At 43.2% G+C, this 13,595-nt stretch overlaps 1 protein-coding gene across 1 annotated transcript in view; it reads left to right on the plus strand.

The window, feature by feature from the left end:
* The first annotated feature begins 1,557 nt into the window (after window positions 1-1,557).
* Window positions 1,558-13,595, plus strand: part of RAB20 (RAB20, member RAS oncogene family) — a 41,439-nt gene continuing 29,401 nt past the window's right edge. The window contains exon 1 of the mRNA XM_050951570.1: window positions 1,558-1,890. Within this exon, the coding sequence (XP_050807527.1) occupies window positions 1,722-1,890 (169 nt within the window). The 5' untranslated portion in view covers window positions 1,558-1,721. The remainder of the gene's footprint in view (window positions 1,891-13,595) is intronic.

Raw genomic sequence — 13,595 nt, forward strand, 5'->3', positions numbered from 1 at the left:
AATAAGTTTTTAATGTTCTTTAGCCCACCCTCCCTCTTCCTTAGGAATTGGTATGTCCGAGGGACACGTGTCTTCAGATTTTCAGTATTAGGGATGTAGCTAATGCATCTCGGGGGGAGTGGGGGGAACTGCAAGACTTAGAGTCTGGGGGCAGCATAAGCAAAGTTCCTTGGCAGTGATTTAAAAAAAACAAACAACCAGCCACAGAGCTATTTCCTTTTTAATAGGAAAGGTAAGTGAAAAGTCAAAACTTTCTGTAAATGTGAAATCGAATCTTCTAGCTAGAAGAATGCTAGCAATTTTCAACAAGAAACATGTGACTGTGTATGTGGGATCCCTTGCTATTAAAGGGGTGATTGTTTTGCTTTGTGTTAGGGAGAGAAAAATTAGCAACTAGCAAGTTACCTTTAAAAAATATTGTTGCTTCCTCCCACCCATGATTTAAAAAAAACCAAACATACCCTAAGATTCAAGACAATATTTATGATCTTTTGAAATGTGCTTTTGAAATTGCTTAACCCTAGGACTGCAAGAGAGATCATCAAAGATGATGAGCCAACCCCGTGGGTAAATTAGTGTAATGTAATTCCACTAATTTAAATGGTGCTAAGCCAATTTACACCAGCTGAGATCTGGCTAAATAGCTCTGAAAATTTAAAATTTGCTACTTGGAGGCCCATCTAAGAGTAACACAAAAATCTATTATTTAAATAAGGCAGAAGGCACCTCTTAAACTGATACCCACAACTCCTCCTGGAAATTCCTAATTCAAGCTAACTCTCTTTAGTTTCCACACTGTAGAGAAACAACAGGAGGAGGAATTTGGATAGGGTTAGCCTGATTTCCACTTTGCTAGCTGAAGTCTCGTGGCCTTTGAATTCAGAGCATGAATGAAAGGAAAAAGTTCCTCAGTTGTGTGAGCACAAGAAAAGGTCTGAAGCAGGTTACCCTCCCCCCTTTCTAATTTTAGCCTTTATTATTTAATGACTTAATGTGTGTAAAGCCTCTGAAAACCTCAGGGACAGATCTTATTAATTAAATGCCCCCATACTGTTTTTTCTACCCCTGCCTCAGCTCAGCACACAAGATAGCTTACTGCGTAGCTAATCGATACTTCTTTTCAGGCTCATTATTCAATGTGTGGCCTTATTTACTGCCCATCATCCAAACTCTGGCCTGAGCACAGAACTGTCAACTTCTTCATGGGTCTTTCTAGGGTGAACGTCCCAAGACACAGTGACCAGCGGAACACAGAGATCTACCTAGAAGGGGGCTAGAATCTGAAGTAGACTCCACGTACCGCCGCTGGGTATTGCTCCCTGTTTGGCTTCAGTGTCAGAGCCTCCTACTGCAGCCACCGTGGCGGGGTAGCCGAGGGGCCGCGGCAGAACCGGAGGAGGAGTAAATCTGGGCTGCGGGTAGCCCCACGTGGCTGGCTCGGCTGGATCCCTGCTCCGGCTCCTACTGCCTTCCTCTTCCGTCCTGCCCGGAGCCTGTCGGCGGGGGCAAGGCGAGGCGGGAGCCTCTTAACTTTCAGCTGCCCGGGCGGGGCGAGCCCGCCCCCTCGCTCGCGGCACCGCTCGGCCAGGCAGGGATCGGCCAGGCCAGCTGGCCGCAGGAGCTCGGAGAAGGAGAAGGGGCGGCCCGGGATGCGGGCGCAGAGTCGAGGCTGCTGAGCTGCGGGCCGTGCGCGGCGCTGCGCGGCGGAGGCTCCCCGCAGGATGAAGCCCGACGGGAAGGTGGTGCTGCTGGGGGACATGAACGTGGGCAAGACCTCCCTGCTGCACCGCTACATGGAGAGGCGCTTCCAGGACACGATCAGCACGGTCGGGGGCGCCTTCTACCTCAAGCAGTGGGGGCCCTACAACATCTCCATCTGGGACACGGCAGGTAACCCCCTTTCTGCGGGGCGGAGACGGCCGCGGGGGCCTGAGCGGAGTTAGGCTGCGCTGGGGAGCCCCGGCAGCCTGGCGACTCCGGGCTCTTGCAGTCTGTTGTGTGAACCAAACGGAAAAGTGAATCTCCCCCCCCCCCCGACACACTTTTTGGGGAGGGGGGGCATGGACTAGTGGCGGTGCGGGCGACTGGCAAGCAGCAGCACAACGTGTGTAGCCGGAGTTAGCTCAGCTCCGGCTGCGTTCAGGGACAAACGCCGGGGTGGCGTGGAGGTGGGTGCTGGTGCTGGTGGGTTGTGTTTCCGCAGAGCGCCCTTTGCTGGGATGGGAGAGCAGCGGCATTAAAGTCTGCCTGTGGTCAGTATTTGCAGGCTACCCGGCTGCTCCCGCACACCTGAGCTGGGCTGTCACATGCACAGTCAGAGGGGGAACTTTTTCATGCCGTTAAGTAAATGGGTCGATGGCTTAGTTGCATGAGTAGCTGTTTTACGTGTTATGTTGTTGTAACTTTAAAAACCACCTTAAAGGGGGCGGGGACATGTCTGTAACACAGTCTAGTACAGCAGTTTTCAAACTGTGAGTCGGGGCCCCAAGCAATTCCACTTTAATGGCATCACCAGGGCTGGCGTTAGACTTGCTGGGCCAAAGCCCAAGGGCTTCAGCTCTAGTTACAGGCCCCCCACTTTGGGTTGGTGCCCCCACCGAGGGCAGTGGGGCTTGGGTTTGGCTTTGGCTTTGTCCCGCCTCCCCCACCTGGGGCGGCAGGGCTCTGGCAGGCTCAGGGTTAGGTCCCCTCTCCTGGGGTCATGCAGTAATTTTTGTTGTCAGAAGGGGGTTGTGATGCAATGAAGTTTGAGAACCCCTGAGGTAGTAATTATTCTCCACTAAGTTCCAAGACTCCAAATGGGGGCACAACAGTGGGGAGAGGAACTGCTGTGTGCATTCTGTTGCCATGTTTAGTATGGTAGGACCCCTCCCCTGCTCCTGTGGTTTTGTAACAGGAATTATTTTTTCCTATATGTCTGATGTCTAGTCCATTTGGGCACTAAGGTAATATAAAAACTTAAAATAAGAAGTAAATCTAAAATGAGATGTATTTGTGATTGATTTATATGCATTTGTAAGGTGCTCGTTACTGATATTTTGGGCACTTTTTACAAAATTTAGATGAAAATTAGAGGGGGTGGTGAATATGCCCCATCTCCTCACTTTTGTCTAGCTGTAGTAGTGGTCAGAACACTTTTTTCCTGAAAGACCAGTGCCAGACACTTATCCATCCACCGTAAAAATTATGAAGACATTAAAATATTCGTAGCTAGTTAGAAGCTGGAGCAAATGTTTATGTTCTGCAGCATTCTTTCCAGGATCAGATATATGCACCCTACAGATAATAGTGGAGAGCTCTGGTTTGAAAAATGACACTCAAGTTCAGTGAACATTCTTGTATGTTTAATATTGAATCATTCTTCAGAACAGCTTGTGCAGGATTCAAGAACTTCTCACAATATCATCACTGAAGCAAGACCAAGGTTTTATATTTAACTGAATAGTGTCCAAGGAGGGAAAAAAATGAAAACCTCTAGTACTGTTCATGCTTGTAAAACTTTCCCAGAAATGGAGAACTACAATAGCATGCAATACCCTAGTTTCCATTTGGTGATGCTTAGGCATTAACAGGAAAGTCTAATGACTTTCTGCATGTTTCATCAATACCAGTGCAATGAATATACTGTCCAGTTGACATAGACTTGATTATTTCATCTAGTCCATCTAAAGTGGCTTTTGCTGAACTGTGTGTGAAGAGGAAACTACTGAAGTTTCTTAAGGAAAAATATTTATTTGGATAAGTGATCAAACAGAGTCTGATTTGTTTTCTACATTTGTGTTTCTAATTTTATGCAGCAAAATGCAGTTAAACAAAGATTATTTCCATACCAATAGCACGTATTTCAAGCTCCTTATCTCTCCTTTCTGGAGTTTACTCTTCTCCCCTGCCTTTCCTCCCTCCCCTACTCTCCCCCAAACCCCCCCACCCAAACAAAAAAAACCTTACGAAACTTAAGAGCCAGTTACTGAACTGACTTTCTTAATGTAGTAGTGGGGAGTATGTGGTGTTGGAGGTAGCTGATTGTCTCTGCTTTGACAGACGCATGTAAATACAGGTAATTGATAAGTGGGATTTGTTTCAACAGAAGAAATACTAGTTGTATTATAGCTTCAGTAAGGCTGGTCTCCAGTTATTTTTCTCAGTTGTCTTCTGCTTCCTTATCCTTGAGAGGAAATCTTTATTTAAAGAGATGAGAGTCAAATTTAATACCAGGAAGAAAAAGAAAATTGAGGGAATAGTAGGTAAAGGTGAAAGGATCCTCTTGGCCAGAGTTTCTCAAACAGGGGTCGCCGCTTGTGTAGGGAAAGCCCCTGGAAGCCACGATCTGCTGGACCTGTGGATGGGGCAGGTAAACATACCAGCTCGACCCACCGGGGGCTTTCCTTACACAAGCGGCGACCCCTGTTTGAGAAACCCTGCTCTTGGCAGTATCACGGCTCATGGCAAAAGTGGGAATTTCACACTTACACCTCATGTTAATATTTGAGTGCAAATAATGTACTGCATGTACCTATAGAATCTGTACCCTATCCCAGGGTTCTCAAAACAAATTTTTGGTGGCCTCAGAGTGTGGCCACCAACTCTTGCTGGTGGTCACTCTGACAATTTTTCCTAAAATACTTAATTAATTTTAGGAAAAACAAATAAATATACACATGTCTATGTCGAAATCATTTTAATTTATTTATGCAGGATTTTTTTTTCAGACTCAGTAGTAAAAGTGATGTGTAGTTATCTCTATTCATTATTGGACCTAAACAGAATAGAAACACAAATAAGGTGTTTTGCATGTTTTGTTTTTTTGGTTGATTTTGTTTTTTAGATGTGCTAGCTAGTAAATCTGCTACTGTAAAAAGTGATTTTGTATATTTGTTAATATCACTTTTCACAGGAGACTGACTCAGCCCGGACAAGCTGGGGGGACAAATTAAGCCCTAGGTGGGGAGGGAGGCAGGGAAGACCAGGAGCAATGTAGGAATGAGCCCAGGGCTGGAGTTTGAAGCCCTGCAGCTGGGGGATGGAGTCTGCCGCCACATGGCTAACGCCTGCCACCCACCACCACCACCCAGGGCCGAAACCTGAGCCCCACTGCCCCAAGGAAGGTGGGGAGCTCACACTGGTTGCCTGCTCCTACAGTGTTTGTGGCTCCAGGAGGGGGCAGGGACTAGCCACTGCTGGTGGCCTTGGGGAGGGACAGCTGCTTTGCTCCACTTCCCCCACATTGCAACCTAGGAGGCTGTGGCCACAAGAAAAGCCCCTTGTGGCCACATGTGAGAAACGCTGGACTATCCTAATATGTAGTTTAAAAAAACAAACTAACCAACCCAAGGAAGCTTTGAATTATGGAACAAGAGGGATGAGAAAGTAAATTGACTGATCACTCTGACTGCAAGAGTAACACAGATTTGAAAAGTACATACTGCTCCTACATCAAGTTAATCACTGATCTCTTGAGTCACTTAAAATATGTTTCATGTTGATCAGGCAAGCCTGCGCATCCTGCATTGTTACTAAAGCATACTTTGGCACAGAACTAATCATATATCTGTTTCCAGGAAAGAGTTGAATTTTCATGCCAGACAACAACTGATAACAGAACATTGAGTCAAACATCTAAAATGCGACACTATCAGTCTTATAGCACCTTCACAGCCTACTGAGTACAGGTACCTTGTTTTACTTGGAATCTTTAAAAGCTGTTGGCTAGAAATTTTGAAACTCTTTGAAAAATTCCAAGAATCAAAGGAAATTTTACTAAAAAATACACCAGTTCTTACCTCCTCTTGCTGTACTCAATAATCTCTTTGGCAGGTTCAGCCTGAGAGGTCATGGACCTAATTCAGCAGTTTCATAGACTTTAAGGTCAGAAGGTACCACAATGATCATCTAGTCTGACCTGCTGCACATTGCAGGCCACAGAAGCTTTTCCACCCACTCCTGTAATAGACCCATAATCTCTGGCTGAGTTACTGAAGTCCTCAAATCGTGTTTTAAAGACTTCACATTACAGAGAAACCACAATTTACATTTCAAGTGACCAAGGTCCCATGCTGTAGAGGAAGGGGAAACCTCTTTGCCAATCTGACTAGTGGGAAAATTCCTTTCCAACCCCAAATACAGTGATCTGTTAGACCCTGAGCATGTGGGCAAGACCCAGCAGCTAGAAACCTGGGAAAGAATTCTCTCTAGTAACTCAGAGCCCTCCCTATCTAGTGCCCTGTGTCTGGCCATTGAGGAGTCTTGCTACTGGCAGTTGCTAATGGGCCACATGCCATTGTATGCAGTCCCATCATACCATCCCCTCCATAATCTTATCAAGCTCAGTCTTGAAGCCAGTTAGGTTTCTTTGTCCCCACTGCTTTCCTTGGAAGGCTGTCCCAGAACTTCTAACCGTCAGAGAAGTGAAATCATCTAATTTCCAAGCCTGAAACCTGTCAATGGCCAGTTTATATCCATTTGTTTTTCTGTCCACATTGATGCTTAACTTAAATAATTCCTCTCTCTCCCTGGTATTTAGCCCTCTGATGCATTTTTAGAGAGCAATCCTATCTCCCCTCAGCTTTCTTTTGGTTAGGCTAAACACGCCAAGCTCTTTGACTCTCCTCTCATAAGGTAACTTTTCCATTCCTTGGATCGTCCTAGTAGCCCTTCTTGGCTCCTGTTCTAGTTTGAGATGGTCTTTCTTCAATGTGGAATACCAGAATTGCACACAGTATTCCAGATAAGGTCTCACCAATGCCCTGTATAATGGTACTAATACTACCCTATTTCTATTGGAAATACCTCGCCTGCCTGATGATAATGCAGTACTAGGATGCCTTTGTAACGGCCACATCATATTGGTGGCTCATAGTTATCCTATGATCAACCAATATACCCAAGTCTTTCTGCTCCTCTGTCTCTTCCAACTGATAAGTCTACAGTTCCCTAAATGCATGACTTTGCACTATTAAATTTCATCCTGTTTCTGTTTTCAAAGTCCTCCAGATCTTCTTGTATGATATTCTGGTCCTCCTCCATATTGGTAATACCTCCCAACTTTGTCATCTGCAAATTTTATTAGCACAGTCTTCCTTTTTGTGCTAAGGTCAGTAAAAAAAAATGATTGGTCCTAAGACTGATCCCTGAGGAACTCCACTAGTAACCTCCCTCCAGCCTCACGGTTAATCTTTCAGTATGTCCTGTTGTAGTCTCCCCTTTAACCAGTTCCTTATCCACCTTTCAATTCTCATATTAATCCCTATCTTATCCGAAGTAACTAATATTTTCCCATGTGGAACTGTATCAAATGCTTTGCTGAAACCCAGATGGAGTTGTCTTAAAAATCAGTTATCTTCTCAAGGAGAAGATCAGGTTGGTCTGGCTAGTGCGATGTATTTTTTGTAAACAGTTAGTCGGTCCCTATGCTTACCCTTAAGTGTTGTGCTGAATGATGATAAACTTAAGTACGTGCATAAATACTCTGCTAACAGCAGGTCAGGTCTTTCCGGGTGAGGCCCTGCTGCTCCAATCCCTCTCCAGTCCTTTGCACTCTCATTCTGACCTCAAAAAGATCAATTGCTAAGTTGAGTCCACACCTCTTATGTTTTTCTCTGTGCATGCACTTTAAGATGGGAGAACAGAAACTGAAAGAGAGCTTCAATTTTTCCTTTTTTTTTTTTTCATGTAGGATTTTTCAAAGCAAATAGTAAACTTAACCTGTTTCTGTTGAACTCGGATGGCTGCTAAAATAATTAGGCTTTGCTCTATGTAGGTAATGGAATATTTGAGTCTTAACAATACTAAAATGTCAAAGCACAAAATTACTTTACTATTAAAACCTAACTCCATGCATTACTTTTTAAAAAGACTGTTTAACTCATGAGAATTTTCTTCCTGAAGCTACTAACTAAAGTGTGAACTGTGTGTCTACAAAGTACTGCACTATTTAAAAGATAATAAATTGCTGGATTGGAACCTTATTTTCAAAACACGTAGGCCCAGATTTTTAAAAGTATTTAGGCACTGCAGTGCTCAGTAACATCTAACTGATTTAGGAGCCTAGGACCTTTTTAGAATGAGATTTAGGCTGCTAAACTAGGTCAGCATTGGAATGTTGAGTGCTGCAATTCCTTAAATACCTTTAAAAATCTGGGCTTTAAGCATATAGTCTATTGAGACCTCCTTGGTAGTTGGGGGGAGGGGCTGGAGCGGGAAATCAAAACCAAGCAACAGAGGTGAGATCCTCAGCAAAAGGATCTTTCTTTGACAAAATGGCTGTAGAATCAAAAGCTGGGGAATGAAGGATGTTTATGTAAAAAAATATAATATACATTTTTTTCTGGCAGCTGACATCAGTCAGGGAATAAAACAAGATCTTCTTGCTGTGAGTAAGCTGTGTGCTTGTTTGAGTTAGAGCCAATAGCCTTTCATCTTCTGCAGACTGGAGTTCAAATGCAGATTGAAATTCTGGTGGCCTTACAGGAGCCTGGCTTGGTGAAATGGAAAATTACCATCTGGTTTGTGCAATTAGTGTTTTAGAGGCTGCTAATTTCTTTGGGAAGTTTTGTCTCTATGCTAAGCTTAAATGACTTGCATTTGTACTGTTGACAGATTAAAGGAAAGTTCAGCAACAACAAAACTTCTCAGTGACTAGCTGTCTCTTCTAGATGTTTCCTCTAATGCTGGCTCCTTGTCAAAGTAACAGACTTGCAAGTTAATGGAAAGTATTTTACAAACTGTATTTGCTGAGGCAATAATAGTATTTTACAAAGGGAGCTGGCTAATTAATTTACCACCAGACAGTCATGTGTTTGCACAGGAATGACAAGGCGTGATGGTTAGAACTGCCCCTCCCCCAACCGTAAGCTGAGCTGTTTCTGCATGAGAACAGACTCCCCTGCAGCAAAAAATAATCAGCTATGAACCAGTTGTAATGCTTTCCTTCAGCTTCTGCAGATTTCTTCCATGATCGAGAGGGGGAATCATAAACATGCCCTCAATTGCAATGTATCCTCTTTCTTTTGGCAATAAAGCTGACTTTCCTCTGCAGAACGAGCTCACTGCATGTGAGCGCTCTCTCTTATGATGATCATGGGGATGGGAATTGGAGGCAAGAACAGGAAGTTTGCTTTTAAAAAAAAAATCCACAGAAACATGGTTTTTCTATGATTTATAAATCTTCTCATTTCAGAGATTTTTCTGCCCGGGCACAGTACAGACAGCGGGCTGGTCTATGCTACCACTGAAGATGCTGTAACTTACATCACTCAGGGGTGTGAAAAAGACGCCCCCCCAAGCAATGCAAGTTACATCGACTTAAGTGCTGTCCACAATGCTGCTATATCTGCAGGAAACACTTAAGGAATGGGATGGAAAATACTGTGTGATCTGCTGATCACCACATCTCAAGAGAGAAATTTCAGAATTAAAGGTGGTTCACAGCAAAGTATCCAAAAATGATTAGGGGCATGGAAGTTGTCTTCTATGAATAGATAGGAAACTTTTGCTTTCCCTGTCCCGTAACTTGAGGGCATTCAGTTAAATTAAAAGCTTGCAAATTCAGAACTGATGAAAGGAAATACTTTTGCATACTGTGTGTAATTAGAACGTGGAAACAAATTACAGCAGAAAGGTGTTGAGGCCAAGAATTTAGAAAGATCCAAAAAGGATTGGACGTTTGCATGGATAATGAGACTGTCCAGTTAATGCTAACACATTTTGTAAGCAATGCTAAACCTCATGTTTAAGAGTTTACGAGATCAGGAGGAGAGGTAATGTGGGGGCCATGTTACCCCACATCTGCCTACTTTGTGATTCTTACACTTTCCTATGAAGTATCTGGAATTGGTTACTGTGAGAGACAGGAGACTGCTTTAGATAGATCAGGGATCGGCAACCTCTGGCATGCGGCTTGCCAGGGTAAGTGCCCTGGTGGGCTGGGCCAGTTTGTTTACCTGCTATGTTGGCAGGTTCGGCCGATGGCGGCTCCCACTGCCTGCGGTTTGCCGTCCCAGGCCAGTGGAGTCAGCAGGTAGTGGCGCAGGCTGAGGGATGTGCTGACTGCAGCTTCCTGCCACCCCTATTGGCGTAGAACAGTGAACTGCGGCCAGTGGGAGCCGTGATCGGCTGAACCTGCCAACATGACAGGTAAACAAACTGGCCCGGCCCGCCAGGGTGCTTACCCTGGCAAGCTGCATGCCAGAGATTGCCGACCCCTGAGATAGATCATCTTGGATCCAGTATGGCAATTCCTGTTTTCCCAGCTCTGGATTTAAACTCTTTCCCAACTTTGAGTTTAAATCTATACTTGGTCTGAGGTATTTAAGAATACAGTGTTAAAAAAACCTACCAAACAAACAAAAAAGCCCCAGCACTGTTCTAGCATACACTCACTGAACTATTATGTTATTTCTCATGTATCTCTCTGACTTGTTCATGACTGAAACTTTCCAGAACCAGTAAGTCAATATTTCACAAAGGGGAACAGCTTAGTGGCTGCACACAGCTCAGCTTAGGTAATTGAAGACTTCTTGCTGGCTTTTTAATTTTGAGAGGAGGCAGGAGGAGATTTGTGGAGATACTATGAGACAATTATAGGGGTTAATTTTGTTTGAGATGTCCTCAAGAGAGAGGGGAAAAATACAGTTGTTCAATCTTTGGAGAACAATGTTTTAATTTGGAAACCTGCTGTTGAGTATAGATGAGTTTGAAAAAGTCTGAGGTTAACCTTGGATTGAGTGAAGATGTATAGTTCAAGACTTATTCTTTTTCTGTTTGAGTACCAAGCTGGGGTTGAGGAAGGCCTGGAAAAAATAGCATAGGGAAGCGGGTGCTATGTCTGCACTGTGCCCTTCCCCAAAATGAATAAAGTATTGAAAGAATGTGACTAATCTCACAATTTATAAATGGTCAATCAAATTTCAACTTGGTGTTTAATAATCTTGTACGCTTTCAGTAGTTAGTGGTGAATGATAAAGGGACTGTGTGTGTGTGTTGTGGGTTTGTTTGGTGTGGTCTCTTTTTTGTTTTTAACTATAGTGAAAACTTTTTGGTGGGGACAGGACTTGCGGGAGAGAAACAGATGGACTGTGAGATGTGCAATAAAGTATGGAGCCTTTCATTGCTAAAAGAACAGGAGTACTTGTGGCACCTTACAGGGTAACAAATTTATTTGAGCATAAGCTTTCGTGGGCTACAGCCCACTTCTTTGGATGCATAGAATGGATTGAGGGGAGATATATACACATACAGAGAGCATGAAAAGGTGGGAGTTGTTTTACCAACTCTGAGAGGCCAATTAAGTAAGAGAAAAAATCTTTTGAAGTGATAATCAAGATAGCCCAGGACAGACAGTTTGATAAGAAGTGTGAGAATACTTACTATCTTGATTATCACTTACTTAATTGGCCTCTCAGAGTTGGTAAAACAACTCCCACCTTTTCATGCTCTCTGTATGTGTATATATATCTCCTCAATATATGTTCCATTCTATGCATCCGAAGAAGTGGGCTGTAGCCCACGAAAGCTTTATGCTCAAATAAATTTGTTAGTCTCTAAGGTGTCACAAGTACTCCTGTTCTTTTTGCAGATACAGACTAACACGGCTGCTACTCTGAAACCTTTCATTTCAAAGTCACTGATTTATAATTTAGCTAAGTTTCATCACAAGCAGAACCTGATTGTTTCAGTAACTGTCCAATAGCCAATATGAAAAGGGTAAAAAATTGGCACCCTTGTTGGCATTCTCAGGAAGTGTGTCAAAGACTGATTTACCCTCCTTGGTAAGGTTGATATGTATTAATCGGGCAGTGTGGGGAAGCTTACACAGCTGTTGCCTGTACTGTATTTGTTCTGTTCAGGAATGCAAAATGTCAGCCTGCTGGAGCACCTTTCACAAAGATAAAACTCAGTTAAAATGTCTGTTGTAGCTTTGTAAGAAATTACCAGCTGTTGAGTGATATTTTTCTTTTGTTCCTGTGCGAACAATGCTTTTTCTACTTTAATATTCTCTCCATTCTTCTGTGTAGAAAACAGTGTATAGAACAGTGAATTTAGCAGTTAATCTGTAGCATAAAGAAGAGTATGTAAACCTGACTTCTCATTTTGTGTGCCCAATAGTCATTTTAATTTTCTAAGTTTTATGCTAATTGGATACCAATTCAAGAATGGATCCCAGATATTTACCTAAATGACTTGGCTATCCTATATATTCCCGTTGAACTAAAAGCAAAGTGTGGTGCATTCATTTTTATGTTCAACGGACGTGGTATTTTCCAGCAGTAGTTTCTTAGAGTACTCAGGAAAAACAAGTACTCTTCTTATTGCACATTGTATACTGTTCATGGTCAATGAGCCTCCCTCTTGAGGACAGCTCACTAATACAGTAATTAGTTAGTCTCCTAGGTGAGCTGATGTTTCATTCACTGCAAGTGCCACATCTCTGCAAGTTTTACCAAGTGATTGATGTATGTTGTAAGAAATTGAAACAAGCCCTTAAACGTAGTTTATGCAACAACCACTAACTGCCACTTTTCTAAACTTCTCCTTTTAAGTCACTTAAAGGCTTGATGCAGGATGATATCACACCCTAGAGCCTTATGAACTTTCAAGCAATTCTAGCTGTGCCAGCATTTCACTTTCAGTTGAAATTGTAAACTTAGTAATTCCACACTGGACTAGTGCAATATATTAAACAAGACATTCTTTATATGGAGTTTCACAGGAAAAGGCATTGATTCAACAATAGAGAAAAATGTAGTATTTGCTCTCATTAAAGATGATGTTGGGAATGAAAGGATCCTGGTTTTTTTTCCCCTGAGTCCCAGTGGCCACCTGTCTTTTCAGGGAGTGCTGAATGGGACCCTATTGGGATTTGATCAAAGCTTTTCCTATAGATCGTATGTTAAGGTTCTTTCTCCCACTGCTGTGGTTGTAAGATTCATCTGCAGTGACTGAACGCTTGCAAATCTGGGAAGCAGGACTTGGACCAGGTGATTAACTTTAGGTCTTGCATGTGGCACAGCAGAGCTGGCCAAAGGAAGTGGTTTTTTGTTTTTTAACTTGAGTGAACTTTAGCACACATGCAATTTGGCACTCTTCACCATAGGCGCTGCCAGACTGAAGTTTTTAATAGCAGGACAAACTAGGCAGTGGGCATGCAAGCTTTTCCTACCCTGGCCCATCAGTATTTCTCTCCTGTTTTGGAAAAAGCAACTCTAGAGGTGAAAGTATTGAGTCTCCATGTCTCGTTTGAAGTTTGGGCTCTCTCTGCCTGAATGACAGGATGGATCACTCAATAAATTACCCTGTTCTTTTCACTCCCTCTGAAGCATCTGGCACTAGCCACTGTTGGAAAGCAGGATACTGGGCGAGATGGGCCATATATTCTTATTACAATATAGCCAAATGTGGTGGTGAGTCTTACAATGTAGACATCTGTCTCTTAAGTATTGGACTGAAACCACAACTTGCTTCACATAGGCCATCAAATGTCTTGTGTGTGAAGAACTTCGACTGCTACTAATTTAGACCACATTCTAACTAGTGACCTGAACATGGGCTCCAATATATGTGTCTTTGACATAAATGTAAACTAGGATGCACTCAACAAG

Source organism: Gopherus flavomarginatus, chromosome 1 (assembly GCF_025201925.1).
Source record: "Gopherus flavomarginatus isolate rGopFla2 chromosome 1, rGopFla2.mat.asm, whole genome shotgun sequence".
Classification (NCBI taxonomy): Eukaryota; Metazoa; Chordata; order Testudines; family Testudinidae; genus Gopherus; species Gopherus flavomarginatus.